The sequence below is a fragment of the Acartia tonsa genome, chromosome 4 (assembly GCF_053477335.1).
Source record: "Acartia tonsa isolate MP-2025a chromosome 4, ASM5347733v1, whole genome shotgun sequence".
Taxonomy (NCBI): domain Eukaryota; kingdom Metazoa; phylum Arthropoda; class Copepoda; order Calanoida; family Acartiidae; genus Acartia; species Acartia tonsa.
In genome coordinates this window covers 24042359-24066068 of record NC_137263.1, presented here as the reverse complement: position 1 = coordinate 24066068, position 23710 = coordinate 24042359, and the positions used below count along the sequence as shown (strand labels likewise).

Sequence of the window (23710 nt, the reverse complement as noted above, 5' to 3'; positions counted from 1 at the left end):
GGACATTAACACTTGTATAGTGTCTGAACTGAAAAATCGGAACATAAATGTATAAATGTCGAATCAAAATTGTAGGTAAATTTGTTGAAAAACTGCTTAAAAACAGGATAATGTTTATGGACATACTTACATTTTTGGACTTGATTATAGAGTTGCTTCGCTAATAATATTGTTCTTTGTTGTCCCAGGAATCAATATACCAAAAATCAGATCAAACGGATAATTAAAACACTTGAAAATTTGTTGTTAAAAAAGTAGAAAAAGCAACATGTTTAAAATGGACGTACGGACATTCTGGTAATGATTATAGAGTTGCTACGGTTTCTAAATCGTACCCAACTACTACAGGAATCATCATGCAAAGTTTGAAATCGATAGGACAATTCTAACATGCCTAAATTAACGAATAAAAGCTATCTATCTCGGACGGACGGACGGACGGACGTACGGACGGACGGACGGACGGACGGACCGACCCTAATTATAGAAAAGCTTCGCTTTTAAAAATGTAAATGAAGAACAATTATTCATTTGGGTTTCTTTTTAATTGACATTTCCGCTGAAAGACAAACTTAAATACATAAAACATTAAATACAGAACTACTACAAATCAATCAGAATGTTGTATGCACAAAAATATTAATTGAATATTCTAGTTTTCATATTTAGCAATAAATATTACCATAACAAGGATGACAACATCCATAAAAGCGAAGCACTGAAACGGTAGGACAAACGGACATTAACACTTATATAGTATCTGAACTGAAAAATCGGAACATAAATGTATAAATGTCGAATCAAAATTGTAGGTAAATTTGTTGAAAAACTGCTTAAAATAGGATAATGTTTATGGACATACTTACATTTTTGGACTTGATTATAGAGTTGCTTCGCTTTTAATATTGTTCTTTGTTGTCCCAGGAATCAATATACCAAAAATCAGATCAAACGGATAATTAAAACACTTGAAAATTTGTTGTTAAAAAAGTAGAAAAATCAACATGTTTAAAATGGACGTACGGACATTCTGGTAATGATTATAGAGTTGCTACGCTTTCTAAATCGTACCCAACTACTACAGGAATCATCATGCAAAGTTTGAAATCGATAGGACAATTCTAACATGCCTAAATTAACGAATAAAAGCTATCTATCTCGGACGGACGTACGGACGGACGGACGGACGGACGTACGGACGGACGGACCGACCCTAATTATAGAAAAGCTTCGCTTTTAAAAATAGTTTAATTCTAAAATTATAAATATTGAAACTTCTTTTTAAATGCTACTCTAAAATAATAGTATGTCCGTACAAGTCGTTTAAAATAGGTTTTTTTTTACCTGTGGTTATTGACTAATTTTTGTGAGTATTTCTTTATTCATAAACATAAAAAAAAACATCAACAGTCAGACAGTTTATCATTGCGTTTAAGTCGCTTTTATGATATGTTTTTTGTATTTGTTCAATTATTTTGTTTTCATTAGTTTTTTAAACTTAAGATTGTTCTGTAAAATTATCATGTAACCTATATAAAGCTTTTCTTAAAGCTTAAATTAGTGGATCCAACTTAAAAGAAACTTACTGTCTTTTTTTTTGTTGGAAAAATGAGACTTTTCCCTTGATTCACTGTTGAACAGTCATATAACACTTTGTATTGAATAATAGAGAACAAATTAGAATTGATTTGTCTGCTAGTAGAGTATAATATACACCAAATATTAGACTCATGGAGACATCACATGAAAAACTATTTTGTTTGCAGAAAAAGACTTAAAAATTAAAATAATATCAATTAATTAGCAGCATCTTTTTTTGTCTATAAGCAAAGATAGTTAGTTTTAGATACACTAATAGGTCTTTTTTTATGCTAGATGTTCATAATTATATGATCAAACGTCATTCAGACAACTAACCTTTGATTGGACGATCTTTGTCATGGTAATAAGTTGCGCCTGTTTTGTTTCTAGGCGTTGCCTTCTACTCTAACTATTCATGTCGCGCACCTGACATAGCAGCAGAACCATTTTGAATGTTTCACGACAACGAGGGAATGTGCTACATGTTACGGATGAAATGAGTCTTTTGTTACTCTAATTGCAGACTCTGTATTATATTAAATTGTAAAATATATCACCTTCAGTGTGGAGCACTCTGTCAACAGTTAATTAAGATTTATTCCAATTGTTTCCTTAGTCACGAATCTTCCAGGCATCTCAAAGATTAGACAATAACCGATAAATTGATGTACATCCCAAATGACGTACACAAACTTACCCCTACTGAAGACTACAATTAGTTTTTGAAAGTTTGGACACTCTACTTAATGAAGTAACCAATCAAAATTCAATAAAAGTCCCTATAGTTTTGAAGCCAATGAATAAGAAAACGTCAAATATACAACTATTTCCTATTCATTCCTGGGAATCTTCTCAATAACTAAGGTTCGAACTAACGTCATCATTAAGGTAAAGAACTAAATTTCGTTACTAGTTTACTGATAATTAAAAATAAAGTTATTTTTTATTACACTCTTTTTATTATAGGGTGGAAATAGATATGTCCATATCTTCTCAGAAACCAAAAAAAAGCGTCCTTAAAAATGTTTACTCATAGGTTCAGTAGTTTTCGAGATCTTATTCATATATTCAAACTTTAAAAAAACAACTTTGATTATTTAAAACAGTGTTTTTTTGTCCCTCCTGCCGTTGTATAAAATATAAGATTCAAGATAAATATGAAATTACAGAATATAATACTCCATCAAAATTATATCCTCCCCCCCCCCCCCTCCCCTCTCCATTCTTCACAGTGACTAAACTGACTGTCCCATATTTTGCAAGGTGTACAATCACTTATGCAAAGAGTTTCACATTCCCCCTCAAAAACAATAGCAAATATTTAAAGGATGAGGGGGGGAGGGGTTGATTATGAAAATAATGGATGGAAGAGTTTTTACTGTAATAATAATTTGCGGTTCTGGTGATTTTATATTGTGATACTTTGTGCGAAAATGATAGGACACCATTTTTGCAAGGTTCATATTACATGTGCAAATTGTAGAGAAACTAGGCAAAATCCAGGAACAAAGGAAAAATATTTTATTGCAAAAAAAGTTTAAATGATTCTTTCTAGAATTTTTTTTTAGATTTATACATTAAGCGCATTTTGTGTAATGATTTATTTTACAGAAGAAATCAATATTGACATTTAATTACTCTTGATTATCTTTAAAATATCATTTGGTAAGTTAACCTTCAAATTCAACTTCTTTATTGCATTACGTGGAGTGGTATAAAGTTTGACCCGTGTGAAATAATTGTTAATGTAGAATTTTAAAAGTTCTTATCTCCCTGAAGATCTGTCTTACGCCTTGCTTCCTCTTTCCTTTTCAATCAAATCATCTTTAGCTCAAATCAAATAACAAACCTAACCAGTAACCTTCTTCTTTATAAAAGCTTACTTTTTGTTATATTTTTTCTTGCATTTAAACTAAACTTAATGAATATGTCTTAACAGTTTTTACTTTCTCTATCCAAAACTTAATCTCATCCAAACTTAAAACTTTTTTTTGGAAGAAAATTTAACCTAAAGAACTTTTTAGTTTTTTTTTGTGACCTTAGCTAATGTAGAAAACATTTTTGCACTGCACATGTTTATATTTGCCAAAATAAGTCATATGTAATATGTATACTATTCATACATTTATAAAAAGAGTTTAATGTGTGCATGCATGTAACTTATTATCTCAACAACAGTTTGGTATGATAGGAATTTTTTGTCATATGTTTTCAGTAAAGTAAAAGTTTAAAAAATCAAGCTTTTTTAAAAAGACTAGTTGCTACACCCTTAGAGGCCTCTAGAGGGACTTGAGAGAAAGGGTCAGGAAGTCGAAGTTTTTTTAAAGTAAACAAAATTGTTTTTCTTTCTTATGGGTGATTTCGTTATAAATTTTACCAGGACGCAAGAGAAGATTCAATGTAAAGGAAAACCATATTGGTCCAGCAGTTCGCGAGTTCCTTCGGTACACACAGACAGACAGGCAAACTATAACGTTTATATAAGGATTACATATTGCAGTAGTATTTAAATTCTAAATGTGCTATTGAAAAGATATAGCTTGTTATTTAAATTCATAAGACACGACACATCAAGAAAGAAGAACATAATGAACTCGGCATTCAATTTTTTGTTTCTTGTTTGTAGAAGGATGAGAAGTTTTCTCGGATAATCCCTTCAAACATTTGTGGAACACATAAACACCCCCTCAAATTTAAAATAAGGAAAGGTTAAAAGATGACAGAAATCTAGGAAAAGATAAAATATACCAGCTAACACAAGATAGAATCATATATCATTAAGGAAGAACTAAAAGACTAAATTATAACCAATTTAACCTAACCTAAACTACTAAAAACAAGAAATTAATTACATTTGATTACAAGCATAATGCTTTGACAGGATAGAATCCTAGTGTACAATGTACATTATACAATTTTCATAATTGTCGACTACATTACATACAATAATGTGTTCATGGCTGACAAATTATCGACATACTATTATTTTAATAGCATTATGTTGGTTAACTAGGCGTTATTCTACTAGACTACAATCTTTACAATCTTATTTTGTTCTATACTTTTTAAAATAATTCTTAGTGCTGAGGTGGCGTGGTCCATTGAAATTTTTGAGGAAACTGTCAGTTTTTCTTGGTGTAATTATCCCCAGATTGCGTGCCTTGAAACTGGTCTTTAATTCTATGTAAATTAAAGTTCTCCTCTTAATTATATGCCAATCAAGATGGAGTAAAAGAAAGGACAATTATATCCAAAGGCCCGAGTATAGCAGAAATAGCAATATCATTAAAATTTTAAAATGTTATAGAAAATTTTTAGAGCATTTTCAGAATTAAATACAATGTTGAATGATATGAATTCTCCAAATCACTTAATTTTCAAAAATAATAAAAGTGTGTGACAATCAAATATAATTTACGGAAGATTTTCTTTCAAAACAACTGACAGACAAAACTGACTCTAGCCATAGAGTTGCTGTGCTTCCAAAAAGATTTTATTTAAAAGAGATATTCAAGTTCTTTTTCATTTTCCATTTTTATCAAACTTTTAAATTGGTGTAATTGAAAATTGGGTTTAAAATATTTAATTTTTTGCTGGTAAAAAATATTTTTGATATCAAGGTCCTGTAATTTTTTTGCACACTATTAATTAATATTATCACAAAGACTTGAACAGGGGGAAAGGAGAGAGAATGACAGTTAAATTAATATATAACATTTTTTCCCACATATGTATATGTATTTTTTTACAACACTCTCTTTCAGAATTCATTGAATAATTGTGCTCTAATTTCTTTACACCTAAACTTGTCATTATTGTGAATTTGCCTGTCCCTTGTCCCTGTTTTTTTTTTAATTTTGTAAAAATATTACTTTGTATATAATTATTACCATAGCTATTCGTGCATGTTAAATCATTCAGCGTTGCTATTTTAATATCTCTGTGAAAGTAATTAATTCTGGCAAAACTTTGATTTTTTCCCACACACACACATTTTTAATTAATTTCTTTTTGATTAAACATGTTTTGATTTTACATGGAAAAAAGAAGAAATTATTAAGTTTCTAATTTTTTATTCCAATCAGAAATTATTAAGATAATGATAAAAAAATAAGCAGATTTTATTTTTAATTTTGTGTTAAATCAAATAATCACATATTTAAATCCCTGCTGGGTTTGACTTAATCAAATTGAATATAAGGTTTTATGTTTCACTTGAGGTATTTTATCAAGGTGCCTAAAGAGCACAATCCCTAAACCCATATTTTAATACAAAATACAATAATGGGGGGGGGGGGTATTACTTTATGCCTAACCTCTGTGTGGAGCTCAAACACTGCGGGGCTACCCATTACCCTATAAAAACCTTACTTGACCTGAATTGAAATACATACAACGAAAAATTACACTTCCTTATTTCAAAATAGGAGAGTGTCTGTTTTTGTTCCTTACTGGGCACATTATTTTAATATGGAAAAGAAAATTAATAAAAGTTTTGTTTAGGAGCCTCACATCATCACCGGCACAGAGTCAATGGGCAGGTTTGGCAACGGGCAGGGGGCGGAGTTCGCCGAGGCCTACATCCTGGAATACTGGAGGCCACGCCTGGACAAGTGGGTCAGGTACAGGAACATCCAGGGATCAGAGATCATACAGGCCAATGAGAACACATATATTGCTGTCAAAGAAAACTTAGGTGAGTTCTTTAATTTTATCAAATTATACAATATATTTTCAGTTATGCTTTAACAAGCTCAGAATATAGTTCAAATTAAATAAATTTTTAATTAAACGGAATTAGAACCAGTAGAACAATGAGAAAAAAAGGCAAAATTATCACTTTTTATGCTATAAACAGTTAGGAGCAATGTTTCATAAAAGTTTATGATAAGTAAAATGATTAGGAATTGCAAAAAGTTGAAAAAACTAAATGTCTATTAGTACAGGAAATAATATTTAATAGTTTTCTCAGTGACAGTGATAAGGGTCCTAATAAGTATTATCATAAATGTATCAAAATTTATTATTCACTTTTTTGGCATAATTTTATTAATATGTAAAAAATAACATTTTTAACCTAAAGTTAAAAAGACCAAAAAAGTGTCTTATCTCCCCCCCCCCCCCCCCGGTATTTATCAAGCCTAACAAAGCCATCAAATTACAATTATTACAATTATACACAGAATAGCTTTTTAATGTACAATACAATTCATTATTTGCCTTTATTTCTTAATTATTTTAAAACATGCAATAACCTTTTTATTACTTTACCTTATACAAATAAAACTTTTATTCATCGTAAATATTAAATGATTAATTTTGTAATTTAATTCAGTAAAAACTTTGGAGAGTTTGAAAACAATGAGTATTAATTTCTGTAGGCCATGCAAAAATATCCTTTTGAACTACATATTTACCTCACGCAAATGTTGTTCTAACTTCCTTTTATCTCAGCTCTCCTCACTCCGTAAGGCTATGTGTATATATATAACGCTTATTTTCCTTCAATTATTTATATTTAGGCCGAATTTTCAGATATATTCAGCAAGACGAACACATTTTGCCTTAATATTGATTTATAAAACCTTTTTTTTTAATGATGCCCTTTTTAATTCAAAGTATTTAAAACATAATTTTTCAGAGCCAATAATATTGGCGAGTAAGATCCGGTTTCATCCATACAGCCCTCACCAGAGAACTATTTGTATGAGAGTAGAGGTTTATGGATGTTCACTTGAAGGTAAGACTGTTTTACTTAATCCTCCAGCAGTACTCTAAAACTGGGCAAAATCCAAAAAAAAATTCTTAGGTTAGTCTAGGAGTTATGGTTTCCTTAGTCTTAAATAGATAAAGCAAAATGTAATAGTTATTTATTATAGTTGCTATTGAAAGCTTCGCCAGTAATAATGATGCCATCCGTTATAAATGAATAAGATTTTTGAGGGCTAAAATATTTTAATTACGGAAAATAGATTTAGAATTAGTTAATGTTGATTTTATTGTTAATTTCATGACAGGAATTTCCTAAATTGTTTTTTGATTATGATGATCAATGTTAGACGTTAGGCCGGGAAAATTATTCTTTTTTTTGCTTTAAACTATTTTGTGAAAAGAACCTCGTAGGGATCTTAATGGATTGTACAAAAAACGATGCATGAATTTACCCCTAATTTGATAAACAATTACCCCTTGTGCCTTATATGTAGATTAAAATGTTTGTACATTCCAATCAAGATTTAATATTCCTCCTTATTATTTAAGCTAACAAATGCCAGAACGTGATGTTACTTCCATTTAAAAAGCAAAAGAAACTGCAACTAATTAAAATTTTTAAAAATGAGTAAAATTTTAGAAATGTTAATGAGCTTGTTAAGTGTATCTGTGAAATATAAAACCGAGAAACAAAACCTAAATGTTGGTTTAACCATTAACCAAAGTGGGGTGGAGGCAACATTATATACTTTAACAATTTATTAAGTAAACATTACATTTTATTTTTCTTCTTTTTATAAATAGAAAAGAAAATGATAAATAATTAGATTTAATTTAATTGTTTTTCAAATTTCAACATTATAATAACTATTGTTTAATAAGAAGGAGAAAATTAATATTATGTAAAGGGGTAGTTTCACGAAACGAATTTGAACTTAATTTAGTGAACCGCATATTTTTTCCTGGTTAATTGGTTAAACTACATTTATATGGCATATATTTGAAAGAATTTCAAATTTCTACCGCGTAGTTTTCAAAATATCAAGACTTAAAAATCGTCTTTTTAAATTGCATATGTCACAAAAAGACGATTTTCAACTACGTGGTAGAAAATTGAAATTCTTGTGTAAAATGTTACTACACCCCCTATACATAGTTAAACCTTATTTTATATACTTTATATAGTTTATACTACCCAGGATAATTGGGGTATAATTTTTCTCCCATCAAGCCTTTACGCTCTGCCCAATAAATAAGCCTAGAGGAAAAAACTAAATACACTTTACACATGTTAAACCACGGTGCTGAAATTATATCAACATAAAAACATAATTATATCTATAGTAAAACGATATAATGTTGAGTCAAATACATAAAAGTGGAGATAAAATAACCATGTTCACATGGTTTAATCATACAGTATAGTCGACATTAATCAATAACTTTATTGTTAACATGAGGCCACCAGGTTTAACAGGTTCATACAGCTCCTCTTGTTGAAAACATAAATATTATTTTTATGTTGGGTGGTATGTATGTCAGGGCGTTTTGTGGGGCTTTTAACAACCCCAAGTTATGGTTTATGTAGATCTTTTGATAAGGTAAATGTATAACTCTTATGAAAAATTTTAAAATTCTAGTTATGGTTTTTGCCCTCAGCCACTCTTGTTGTTTTAATGGCGGTTGATTGTCGGGCGGCTACGCATACGTCTCGCAAGAAAAAACTATGCGGCTGCTAAGTTCATAAAAAATGTTTATGAATCAAATCTTTTTAATTCATCTAGTATGGTTTGGTTTAGAAAATATGAAAACCTTCAATCTTTTAAATGCTGTTTTAGCCTTACAAACTATTTAAGATGGATAGGACAATGAACGATAAATTAATTCTTCCTTAAATTTGTTGAATTATGCCTTTGGGAGCTCATTTGAATAAGTGGAAAGAAATTAGTGTTTTGTAGATTGATTTATTCCCTTTTTGATATACTTCGCCCCTAACCTCTAGGCACGACGGGATAGTGGGTATAAAAAAAATCATGAGACTCAGGGTCACCTATTTTTGGATGGAAGAATTTTGTCCCCCACCCCTCCCCTGTGAAAAAGCCCAAACGGTTCAGAGGATAGCAAATATTACATGGACGACATATGAAAATAATTTTGCTTTTTGATTACAATTAAAGGAGGTTTTTGAAACTGTTGCATGCATTTCCAAAAAAAATGTTTATTTCAACAAATAGCAGAAAGTTAGAGAAGTTAATCCTCCCCCTGATACTTTTTTCTTTGCAGGTGGCACATCACTGCCGCAAAAATTGTATTTTCATATTGAAAAAGGCATCGGTTGTGCAAATTTGTACTTAAGCTTAAACTTCTACTTTATATTCTTAATTCTTATTACATTATAACCCAATAATCTTTGCTATTGTATTTTGTTAAAATAAAACATTATTTGGACATGTTTAGGGATGTGATTGCACACCTTTTCTTTTTAGGACACTTGTCCAACCCTCCATTGTTCTATCTTAGCTTCAGGGATAGGGATATGGCAATTGAGAAATATTTTTCCTGCCAACTTTTTTTTCAGAAGTAAAAATGTTCAAAAGTTACAATTATATGCCATAATGTGTATGATGAAAATAGGTTTGATTGATAAGCCATAATAACGTACCTTCGGACTGCCATGTCTTAATTATGTAGTAGCTGCGGTAGTACAAAGATGTAACTATTAAAGGAACTAATAAAGAAAACCTAGTTTTTCTTCATAAGTTATATCCCTGTCCAAGTAAGCAACCCTATTCTTTAGCATACCCCTGCCTCGTAAACTTTATTTTCCATTGCATTTTCAAACAAAATTGCAAAGATAAAAATCTTTACTTCATTGAAGTTTATTCTAAATGTTGTTCTAGTTAAAATTCATTTTCTTCAAAAAAGAGAGATGTTGTTTGAAAGTTGTTCGTCCAGGTATTTAGCAGGTCTTGTTATTGTGTTTTACATGCAGTTATGAAGCGATTTAGAGCCGATTTTTCTGGGACGGCTTTTCTCCGGCTACAGCTCCTATTGGCGGCTCTAGTATGAATATTCAAACTATAACTTTACCATGAGGTGGTTTGCAATGATCAATCTTCTTATGTCTCATTAGAAATTATAAATCAAAATATAAATTGCTTTGATTCGAAATTAATTTTACCCCTGTTTTAAGAACCGATTACCTTTCACACTAAGGTATCAAATATATGTATTTATCGCTATTCTAGTAATTACCCTACCTAGAATAAAATTTTATTTTACTAAAAATGTCTTACATTATAAATTGTAAATAAGGTATATCTAGATATCACGTTAAAAAAGTTTTTCAAAATTATTTCATATGCTCCAGATGCTTAAGGTCTCATCAGATTTCATCTTTTATTTGATGTTGCTAAAAATTTGCCCAAGTTGTTATCAAATTAAAATTTTTGAAAGATCTTCAATTTTGTGCAATTTTGCATTTTATCAAAAGTAGCGCAGATACTCTTATCATTAGGGGATGTCCTTATTCGATCTGTAAGTCTTAACAAAGATCTGTCACTAAAAGAGCGTCCTTGAATTGATTTTTTTATATCGTCCTATTCAATGATTTGTATGCTTTTTTAAATTAAAATTGTTAAAATTTTCCTTCTTTTAATTTCGCTTTAGTTCTTTGAGGGTAATATAATAAAATATCCTAAACATTGAAAACTGCAATGCTTCGTTATTTGCAGATACAATAGTCCTTGTTTTCTTTTTATAAGGCGATGCACGTTTTTTTTTATTTTACCTTTTATGTTGAATGAAATGTTGAAAAATAGAAAACTTATCAACAATTTTGTCCAAAATCTAAATGAATGGAATGTAACTGACACTCCAAAATTGGTCATTTTGTATTATAATTTTTATTGTATTCTATAATGATGAAAAATTGATACAGATTTCTAAAACTGAACAATGGGGAATTTAAATCAATCTTGGTTTAATTATGCGGATTATTGAATATTGAATTGGCGACAAAAGAATTTAAGAAAAGGGTGGAACTATTGCTATTTATGGATATAGTCTAATTATGTAGAAGTTACGCTTGTATAAATAGAGTAGTAAATTATCCGAGCAAGTATACTTAAGTCCATTCAAGCCCCCCCCCCCCCCCCCCCCACATACACACGCACACACCACACTGCAGTATATAAAATATCTAGATGGGGGGCCTACGATATCACCCAAATATGGGTTTAGCAAGCATAATTATGACCATAAGTAGCGCAGCATAATAACCTTTAACCATTTTTTAAAAATATAACATTTTTGCTGGAAATGCTGATATGTAAGATTCGGGACATCAATAAAGTAGAGGGGATACCTTGGCCTAAAAAAGGCGCAACTCATTACCATGCACAGTTCGAGAAAAAGTTCGTACAATCAAAGAGATGACTGTCTTTTTGGTGTTACTTAACCTAACACCCGAAATGTTACTACAGAAAAGGAGATTGGCTTCCCTTAGTTATTCTTTCTTTGTGAACCTCACCTAAAAATTGCAATGGACGGACAGCAGCCTCGACCGTATAAAATAATTGACAAGGAAATCTTGTTGTAGAGTAGCTTAGCTACTATAAATGAAAACTACTCCTGGAGCCCTCCTCCCCTTTATTTATAGTTTTATAAAGTTAAGGTCTGTTAAACCCAAAATATATGATGACGTTTTCAATTCTTACCTTAGTCTGTATTTGCTTTAAATGCCTTGGGGGAGTCTTTTGATAGAACATAGTTGGATATTATTTATTTGGTGTAACATCACTTCCACTTAAAGCATTGTCTTATATATTATATTATATACTTTCATTAGGCTTACCTCTCTTAATTAATTAGCTAATATGTAATTTTGTAACCCTTTGCCGTATCCTAAAGTAGCGGAAGTTATGGCACATCATTTTACATTTTTTCCTAACTCCATCATTCAAAATTCAAAATAAAATATATTTATTAATTTAATTCTTCATTATTCCCTTTCAGTTGTGTTTTTTTTTTATCCTGGCAGTACCACACAGCTAGATAAACTGACCAATAATTATTACGTGTGGAGTAGATTCTTAAAAACATTATTTTTATTTTCTTTTTAAAACTTATTCTTGTTATAATAAAGTGACTTAATTTTCTTATCTTAATCGGAATGTTTAACAAGATTAAGGTGTTTTAGCGGGTTCTCATTAGCGTAGCTACTCTATATATACCTTTATTTATCTCTTGATAAAAAGTTTTTGGTGCCAAAGGAATATTAACATGTCAAATGACTTTTTAATCTTAAAAAACGATAGAGTTGTCTGATGGAGTTTAAACTTTTATAAAAAAAAAAAGCTGATATTGGTATTTCTTATATTCAAGTGTTTTCTCACTTTTGGAGCAATTATGTATCTTTAATGTTTTTAAACATATTGATATTTTATCTCTGCCTCTTTTGAACGTTTTCATTCTTAATTTAATGGTATTTATTTGTCTGCAGTGACAAAGCATTAAAATTCCAATCAACGAAAATGCTGCATTTTAATTTACTGTTTTTTTTTGCTGAATTAATTATAAAAATCCCAATTTTCTTTTTTTCTTATCTCCTCTTTGATATAAGTTTTCCTCATAATATGTGGATAAAATTATCTTAAGACAGAATTATCTTAATCATTTCAAATTTTACCCAAAGTGGGTGTAATGTGTGGACTATAATTTTCTTGCGTGGCTACATAAATTTTATTTATAATAATACATTAGGATGAGATTTTCTGAATTAGAAAAAGGAAAAAGGCTTTAATTAAACGATTCTCCCTTATTTTCACATATTTATTTTTGAATTTCTAACATACAGGGAGCCTTATTAAAGGGCTCCTATAATCCTCTGAAAAAAAATACCCCAACTTTACTTAAATATGAGGATTATTCTCCCAACCCTCCCTCTTCTCTTGGGGCAAAGAATTCAGTTTATTAGAAAATTTTATTTAAGCAAGATTATTAAATTAGATGTATAAAAAATGGAATAGATTAACCGATTAAGTAAACAAAGACCTACACATGTGCCACAGTGTTTGAAGAGGGAAAAGAACCCTTTAAATTTTGGGTAATGCGGGTTAAAGTTCAAAGCTTATCTTAAGACTAATCTCTAAGAACAAAGATTAATTTTAGTTAGAGTCTGACGTACAAAATAAAAATAAATGCTTATTTAAAGTTTTCTATTACATCTAGATGTAGTTTGCTAACTTAACTTCGATAAGTTTAGTAGCCTATTCGCCTGATATTATCGCCAACATATTGTACAATATTTCAATAGGCAATTCCATTGATTCCAACTCTTTGAAAAAATAAATGCTTATTTTTTCTTTATGGAAAGCCAAAGTATTCTTGTATTATTTGTTTGCCTAAGTATTTGGTAATACTTATTTAAACAAGGAAATTTATACTCAAAAGAAGCGCAACAACATTGAACAAAAAATGATTCTAGATGAAATTGTGATGTGTTGATATTTTCACATATTTCTGCAATATAAGAAAAACTATACAACTCTCAGTCTCAAAGATTATAATTTTAACAGGGACAATTAAATCCAAAATAACTGAAAACTGGTTTTAATACTAAATAGTTAAAACAATAAAGCAGAGAAAACCATTATACACACATAATGTAGATTCCTGCACTGATTGGGTATTTATCTCCTTGAGTGTAATTTACAACAAACCTGTACAAAGATAGATTGAAGAGAATTTGTCATATTCACAGTTAGTTATCCAAGTGTATTGGTACGGACATACCTAATTATAGAGTAGTTTCGCTGCTGGAAATTATACGGTCAGAGATCAGCCCAACTCTCAATACAATAATTTTCTGTCTACAAAATTGCGCAATTTTTGTAAACAAATTTTATACATTTTATTGAACTTTATATTTATTATTATCATCTACGCCTTTCATAGTTAGCACATTTTTGAACGATATTCAAGTTTTTAAAAGAAATTTGTATGGCATTAAAAACCCCTAATACAAATGTTGAAGATTTTTTTAAAAAGTTTTTTTGTTGCTGAAACTAAATGAAATAATTTTGAATTTCAACAAAATGTTCTATACATTTAAAATATTATAATTTTATTTATGGTTTCATGAAATAATAAGGACAATTTTATTCACACATTTCATAGCAACAAGAATATATTTAGTGAATGTAATGACCAAATTAATTTTGTAAGAGTAGGCGGAAAGCTTTTTAAAAATATGATCAAGCCTTAATTTGGTTTATAAATTATGTAACCATTAAAAAATATATGTATCAGAAAGTAGTAACGTACGAACATACCCTAGTCATAGAGTAGCTTCAGTAGTGAAAACTGTGACAAAAACATGTCATTGATCCCAAATTGAAAGTATAGAACTGTATTGGTCTGTGAAATAACATTCAAATTCTGAAATTCTAGCAAAAAAAAGTTGCGAATCACTGGAGCATAACAGCAATATCATGGTAAAATGAATGGTTAAATTATTTTGATATTTGCGGTTACGCCCCTAGAGGCTGCTAGGGTACTTTGGGTGGGGGAGTGGGAAAAGTCGAACACCCCCTCCCCCCCCCCACCATTTTTATTTAGTTTTAAAAAGAAAATTTTTGAGAGGACACGTTTGTAGTGGCAATTTTTCTGTGAGGGTGGTTGTACCGTTTCCCAAAATAGCTAAAAACCTTCTAGGACCTATGAGAAGCTTTATTGTAAAGGAGACTTATATGGGTTCAGCGGTTAGCGAGATCTTTCGGTACGGAGACACAAACATCCTGTTACTTTGATATAGATACTACTCTGTACATATATGAAATAACGTCCGACTGTAACTTAAATGTGTTTAAGAATATAGCTTCATGCACTGAAATACGCTCGCAGCAGAAATACTCATAATTTATAGTTTATATTAATTAAGACTACTAGTTGATGAATTTGTTCTTGCATTTTTTATATTCTTATTTTTTTATTGGTTTAATTTTTAACATGAAATTAATGTTGATTAATGCTTTTAGATGTCCATTGGATGTTTATTTTTCCCCAATTTAAAATTTACCAAATACCACACACAAACAAAAATGAGAGTAAAATATATAAAAATCCACTTTCATCTGACAAATCAAAATTTCCAACACTTTGTGTGGTGTGACATACTTTTTTTTCCAGTAAATTAATTATTTTTTTGTTAAAACTAAAAATTAAATGCATGGTGTATATCATACGTTTATTCAATTTAGAATTAAACTAGGAACATTTATCTAAAGCGGGTTACTTAGATCTAAAAAGCAGGAAACACGTAGAGAGACAAAGTGACTAAAAAATCAGCCATTTGACGTCTTGAAAATGAGTGATTATCCATCTCTTTTACAAGGGTTTTTTTTCCTACTTCTCCTCTCATCTCCCTTATTTTTATGAAGTCACATGACGGATTTTTGATTCACTTTGTCCCTCTACACCAAACACTCCTTATAATCTAAAGTCGCAAGCCGCCAAGTTTCTAACAACTTTTAGCTAAATTTGAATTTGCAGCTGAAACTAGAGTCTGACTATTAATTTGCAACTGCTATCTTCATTTCTAAAATTAAGTCGCTATAAATTGACATAAAATAAGCATCTTATCTCATAGAGTATCAAAAACTATTGAGTCAATTTTAAACATGCCTCTGCTTGATCCGGCAATATATGTAAAAACCTTTTTGAATTATTGATTAAATTTCAATATTTCAGGTGGATTGTTGAGCTACAGCATGCCCCAAGGTGACAAGAGAGGGACCACGTACGAGTTCTACGACTGGAACTATGACGGAGAATGGCTGGGAGAACATCTCAAGAATGGTCTCGGAGCTCTGGTAGACGGAGATCTCGGGCCTGATGATTATAAACTGGGTTATTATGCTAAAAGTAAGTATTTTATTATAAATCTTTTTCCAGTTTCTAACATTATTTTGTCTTAAAATATAATACAACAACCATTAACCAACCCAGAAACAATTTACATTTAAAAAAAAAGGGCAATTAAGTGACATAAAACATTCAGCCTAGTAAATACTGGTGCAAACATTATGGTAAAAAGTTTCAAGTTGATAGGATAATTATATATCACAGTTTTGTAAATAAACCACCAACTCCATTTAAAACTCATTTGACACACTTACACACACACATACACACAAACACACTCACACACACACACACACAGTATAAGGGAATAGTTTAAACCAAAACTTTGAGCCAAGTTTTGATAAATTGAAGCAATTTGCAGCGCCTGTTTCTACTCAAAACTTTAAATAACATATATATAATATGTATCAGTATAGTATGAGATTGTTTGTAGGTTTATATTAGTTATATCTGTACGTTTTAATGTTTGTCTGGGCCAGTATTTGCAGAAATGTGTTAGTTTTATTTAACCTAATTGTATGTTATTGTTTCAGATCGTGGCTGGGTCGGCTGGAGAAATGATAAGCACAACTTTGTAGAAATTATTTTTGAATTTGATACAACTAGAGAGTTTCATGAGATAGAAATATTCTGCAATAATCAATTTACCAGAGATGTGGCGATATTCCGCGAGGTTCAAATATATTTCTCCATTTCTGGCAACGTGTATGGAACGGAACCTGTGACCCACATTCCGTTGCCTGATCAGATATTTGAGAACCCGAGGAATGTGAGCGTCAAGCTGCACAGAAGAGTTGCGAAGTATTTGAAGGTGCAGCTCTACTTTGCCTCCAAGTGGATGCTTATATCTGAGGTTAATTTTGACAGCACCGTGGCGCGCGGCAACTATACTGATGATATGTTTGTTAAAGACTCAGCTAACCATGCAGATAAGAATGAAATTGTAGACGGGCTAGAGAATGACGTGATTAATATTGATGATGTGGAACCTCCGAGTGTTGAAATTACAGGAGAGGAGGTGGAACCAGAAAAGGTGAATACAAAGGAACCCAACCATGAAACAGAACTCTCCTTGATGCCCATTATAGTTGGCGCCTTGTCCACAGTGATTGTCCTGCTGGCGGCAATCATATTCTTCATTGTCTCCAGGACCAGAGAGAAGAAAGCTTTGTCCAGCAAGCAACCTTCAACTCAATCTAGTCTGCCAAGTGAAAAGGTTGCACTAAATCCCGCCACAGAACCCATTCACTATGCCTTTTTCACCGAGGGAACAATATCCGAGTCTGGATCTAATTCTGGAAGTCGTAGCAACGGCTCCAGAAAGATTCCAATGTTTGATGATAACTACAACAATCGTCAGGCTTCCTATGGTTCACCCCGCACTATGAGATCTCTGTATTCCAGACAGGATAGTGTTAATGGAACAGGCGGCGGCAGCGGTGCAAGCCCCGGGCTACGCCGGCCCACACCTGCGTCGACGCCACGTCTAGGCGGCGTTCACACGCCACGCCGCACAAGGACGCCGCAGAGGCGTATTATCAACAACCCGTTGTCGGAGACAGCGCCGTTGTACATGGAGCCATATCATGCCATGCGCTACAGTCCTTATGCGCGCTGCGGACTAACAGACCTGGCTGTGTCAAAGGAGACCGCTATCTTATCAGGTATTATCATAAACATTAATTCCTTATTTGTACACAGGGTGTTCTTAAAAAAATCTAGTTATCTGTAAGCGAATGATGACAATTCGGTCCAATTAAGTATCGAATCATTATCAATTAAAAATTATTATAATTAAAAACGTATTGCAATCTTTAAATATTTAGTAAAGATATTTCATATATTTTCAGTTCAAGCAATCAATGTTTTTTTTTAATTAATATAATCAACTAATAAAAAAAAAGTAACAACTTTTGCTAAACAATTTGAGTTACTTTCAGACTGGAGGATAAAAAAATATTTACTTACACCAACTCAACTAACTCTAAAGAACAAGCATAATCTTTGTCTCCAGCTTTCTCTTTGCATTGTATAAAGTAGGCCTTTTATAATGACGTTTTATGTATACTCTTTTTTGGAGGCCTTTGGTTTTATCTTACTTTAGTATATGTATAGTACAATACTCTTTTTTATTTATCAAAATATAATTTATTATTTATTTATTATCACAAGACACATGTCAACCGCAATAAAAAAAAACTTTTTTTGACACAAAAAATGGAACAGAAAAGTATGATTAAATATTTATCCTTTGTTTTATAAAAAATAAATAAGGGCTAAGTTAGTATGGATTTTTTATTATCAATCTGTAATTGTTATCACAAAAATAACTTTTCAAATGAAGCCACAATAGTTTTTCTTTCATTTAAATATCCCATCTAAAATAAAATTTAAAAATAATAGAACTTAAATGTTGTAGTACAGGAAATTTTCAACTTATTTCAAAGATACAAACTTGAAAAGATAGATAAAGTGAGATGAATATAATAGGGCGTGCACTTGATTTGTACCTGGGTGGGAGGGGTGGATATATTGGCAAATTAATATTTTTGTGGGGGGGATTTTTAGGTGCCAAAAGTTTTTAGCTTGTTCTTTTCTGATACCACCCCCCCCCCCCCCAACTTCTATCCCTTCACTAAAATGCCCCCATCATTCTGAAGAATGCCTCGGAGAGATGGGGATAAACACGCTACATTTTTAATGCTTCATTTTTTCAAAATCAGTGCAATTAGTGGTTATTGACATTCCCCCCTTTCTTATTTGAACGCCAATGAGAATAGGTAGAAACTAAGTTGAGATAAATATATTTGACAAGTTTCAAAACTTTGTCCAACTACAGACATAATATACATTATAATTTTCAAGTACCCACAGATTTCACCAAGCTGGAATAAAGAAACCTACCATTATAATAGCAGCTTGGTCTTTAAAAACTCAAGTATAAGGCTCCAAAATTATTATACCTTTTATAAAGTTCTTAAAGCTGCCCTTCTTTTGAACGAATTTCTTGTTAAAAGTATTTTGAATTAAGTATGCATAAATCTTCATTTTTTGGAAGTTTCACTTAATTCCTGGGATAATTTGTTTTTAATTTTGAGTCTTGAAATTGTTTTAGGCTATTTTTCTGCATCCTTTATCACCCTATGAATACAAGACTCCTAGATTCAAGGGGTGCATCCGCTCGTCTTTCTTAAATTATCAAAATCTTTTTTATTTTTGTACTCCAGCCTAAGCAACTTCTAGTGGATCCAATTTATACATACATCTAAAGGGTATAAAGTGTCTTACACACATAATAGTTACAAAACTTAACATTTTCATTTTACAACAACATTTGTATAACATATTTAGGATATTTTAAGATTTAGAGACTTTGATCAGATATAATTTGATTTTGGTACACATTTTTATATGTTTTGCATTTTTTGCTTGAAGAAGACCGCTTATTGGTTAGGCTAATCACAAAAAAAAACCAGATGAATATTCTAAACAGCAGCCGGGAAAATCCGTCAGAAATATTATTTTAAGATGGACAGAGTGAATTATAGTATAGCTGCATATTGTTAACCAAGGAAGATTGTCGTTACTTTTATATAAAAATAGCATCTCTGTATAACTTTGTGTATGTGTGGTGAGTGTGTGTATGTGTGTGTGTGTGTCTGCTAAATTTATTCTACAAAACTATAATAAATTTCCAATTTGTCAGATAAGAAACCAACTTAAACTTTAATATTGGCCTCAGTTAAGAAATATTTTTGTTGTTTTTATATCAACATGTTATTTGCATTATGCTTGATTTTACCTTATTATTTAGAAAATCATTTTATGTTCGATAGGTTTATAGTAGGAATTATTATTGTGCATAATGTCAATGTAAGAAACTGGCCAATTAGCCTGTAATCGTCTTGAGGCTTTGCATTCGTAGGTTGCGGGGGCAGAAAATAATCTAAAACCATTCCAAGGCTTTGCTTTAAAATTTAAATATTCTAAACCTACCCAAGGACATATGTGATTGTGAAGCTTTCCTAAAGTGAAGAACTTAATCGGTTCAGTCGTTTTATTTTATTTAATAGAATAGTTGATATCATGTATTTTTATGTCAGTACACTGCTTCTAAGCTTAACAGGGATAAGATAAGGTTTGAAGGAGCGTGGCATTTGATCTAATTATTAGATGGAATTCAGAGATTGTACAGGTCCATATTTAGGACAGTCAATTCCACACAGGGATATTTCATCTGCATAAAGAATTATTATGCCTCCAATTCGAGACTATACATATTTTCTTCATTTAAAGTACAACAAGGACAGAAAAGTTAAAAGTCAAAATATTTTTTTTTAAATGAAACATCCCTCTCTGGGTTTATTTTGATATATTAATTTAGACATTTTGATGCCTTGAAGGTTTATTTGATACATCTAAATACAAGCTGCATAGTTAAGCATAGCACTCATTATAGAGCTTTAATAATAAATAACTACTTAACTAATAATACTATGGTTCCAATAACCCTGTTTACATATTAGATTCAGTTTTTTCCTTGAGGTCATTTTTTATAAATTGAGCAAAGCTGCCAAAGCTTAATAATAGATTCTTTCTTTTTGAGCACCTGCCCTAAATAAAGAAACTTCCATGGTGTAAAATTTTTAAGGAGGGAGAGGACATTAGGCTGTTTATTACACTAGTCCTTAAAGTTTCATAATAACGTATTCTTATTTGAGGACCTTTATTGTATTATGATTGGTTGACTCATCAAGTTGAGTGTCCAAACGTTTCAACTACCGATTTTAATCTAAATAAGGGGTAATTTTTGGTATGATAATTGGGGATGTTCAATCAATTTATGGACCATTATCTTATCCCTTTAGATCCCTGAAAATTTTGAGCAATGAAAATATTCTGCTAGTTATCTTTAAGATTAAATATCTATTTATCTATTATCTAGAGTCATCTAAACCATTTCTAGCATTCTAAGATATCTCATTTAACAATCAAACTAGATATAAGTTTAAAATAGAAGTGTTTTTTATATATAATTGCAATCTAAAAAAAATACAAGTTCAATGATGATCAAGAAAATTACCCCTTATGTAAAGAACCAATCAATATTCAAAAATAGGTATAGTAAGTTTTTGAGTCATCGAATAAGCTAAAGTGGTTAAAAAACTTTGGTTACCAGTGAAGTTTACAGTCCAATGTCCCCCCTCTTTCCTGGGATTTATGCTAACCCCTTGCAAAATAGCTGAAAACTTACCCCTGACTCATTAGTTTTTTAGTTCATTCATTTTTGAGACAAAATTGATGATTCTTTAAATTACATGTATACCAAAAGCAAACTTTCAGTTTAAATATTTGAAGAAAAATAGCCATTTTTGCACAACCTTATTTCTTAGTAATGTATTACTCATCGTAAATTGCAAAATTTATATCTGTTTTGAAAGATATGCATCTTATAAACACATGAATCACATTTTCTTAGTGATATATCCTCAGAGAATTTAGGGCAGGTTTTTAGCTATAAGTATCTTTAGAAATACATAAAATATGATTATAACAGTATACTAATTGTTGGTATATATGATGGGCACCTATTTATTTAATATTTTTATCCAACACCCCCCCCCCCCTTCATTTACCTTCTCTCATTTTTATTCCTCAAACTTTTAGAACAAAAGGAATTCTTTGTAAACTTTGATTAGTTTCAACACTGGGTAAAAACTTGGGAGAGAGCCCAACATATGAAGGAGGTCCTGTAGACAAGTACCGCGACTGTATTGTACCGGTTTTGCTTATCGTTAGGGAGGTGATGGGTTTGAATCTCTGCTATAAAACCACGTCAGGACCTAAGGCAAATTAAAGGTTTACATTTTTATGCTTGCATAAGCGTGAAATTAATAGTAAGAGTAGTGAAAATGCCTTGGCCCAAAATAGGCGGAACTCATTACCAGTTCCAGATAAAGGTCGTGTAATGAAAGGATTAGTTTTCTGTAATAGTTGTAATTGCCTTAAGACAAGTCTTCTAAAATAATCGAATATGCATCTGTCGGTTAAATAACCGAATGTATTGGTTAAACTCTAAACTTGTTCATTGACGTAGTAAGGCCCATAAATAATCAGGAATGATAGCAAAAATAAATAATGCACAGAAAAATCGCAGCACAAGAAAGTTACATTTCACTTGTGATTTCTCTTGACAAACGATTCTTGTCTTTTATTACATCTTGGCTACACGAACTTAATCTTTACGTTCTATTGTTTGGCCGTTAGCAGCCAATAAATTGATGTGGAAAGATCTTGGCTTCTTTCGTGTTTCATACATGATCCAAAAATTTTGTATAGAAGGAACATGAAAAGATTTTGTATGTACTAATGTTGTATACATACAGTCATGGTTAACAAAATAAAAAACAACTTTTTATGTTTTCAAAGAGTTTGAACTCTGTAATAGTTTTTCACTGACCGCCAATAAACCGCCAAATCAAACTGGTTTTTAAAAAGCAAAGAAATTCATTTGGTTCTTATAGTTGTTGTCCAAAGAAACGCAATTAATTTAGAGCAGTTTTAGTAGCCAAATCCAGTATGAACAAATATACCTTTTTAATTCATGTTTCTGTAAACAACTGCTAATATATGAATTTCTAATGCAAATCTATAAAAAAAAATAGTATGTAAATAAATGTCTTAAATTGATTGTATTGGTTTCTCCAAGTAAATATCAATGTTGGATATTTTGACGACGTAAATATCAGGTGTATAAATTATAGCATGTCGATATTATGTCAGTTTAGACCACTTTATGGAGAAATAATTCAAATTTATTTTAGACACATCCTGTGGTGGCGAGTACGCAGTGCCTGTGCATCCAGGTAGTCCTGCCAGCTGTGCCAGCTCCATACAGTCATCTCCAAGGAACTCGGGCAGTAGGACGGACATGGATCAAAACTCTGATTATGTTTTTCTTCAGGTAATCTATTTTATATCAGGAAGAAACACAATAAAACGAAAAACAAATCTTTGGTAGAAAAGTTAGGGCACTGCTAGTTTAAATAAACCAATCAAAATTTTATAGATATACCCAAAGTTTTTAAGCCAGTGTGCGAGAGAATGTGTTAATAGAAATTGGGTACCAGTATAATTTGGAAACAATGTCTTATCCCTCTCTAGGTACGCGAAAGGGTTATATCAGCTGAGTGCAAAAATCTGATCAAATTTCTTGATTAAAAATTGAAATTTTATATTGATAAGAGATAGACCTATTGATATCAAATAAATTCTTAGGAATTTAATTACTAATAGAAGATTTTATATTATTTTTAAAGATGTCAATTTTTAAAAGTTTCAAAAAGCCCAAAAAATTTTTTGGGTGAAACTTTTTTTTTGTGGGGGGGTTCATGGAGGCTTCGCCCCATGGTGCAGTGGGGTTCCCCCAACCCAATTACTGGTTTTTGTTTACAAAAATAAAAAAAAAATAAAGATTTAGAAATAAGGATTT

At 31.1% G+C, this 23710-nt stretch overlaps 1 protein-coding gene across 1 annotated transcript in view; it reads left to right on the top strand.

Annotated features, from left to right (window-relative positions):
- Nucleotides 1-23710, top strand: part of LOC145316511 (discoidin domain-containing receptor 2-like) — a 59915-nt gene that overhangs the window by 23215 nt on the left and 12990 nt on the right. The window contains exons 5-9 of the mRNA XM_080157084.1: nt 6085-6277; nt 7223-7321; nt 16045-16218; nt 16752-17882; nt 23043-23182. Coding sequence (XP_080013210.1) covers nt 6085-6277; nt 7223-7321; nt 16045-16218; nt 16752-17882; nt 23043-23182 — 1737 coding nt within the window. The remainder of the gene's footprint in view (nt 1-6084; nt 6278-7222; nt 7322-16044; nt 16219-16751; nt 17883-23042; nt 23183-23710) is intronic.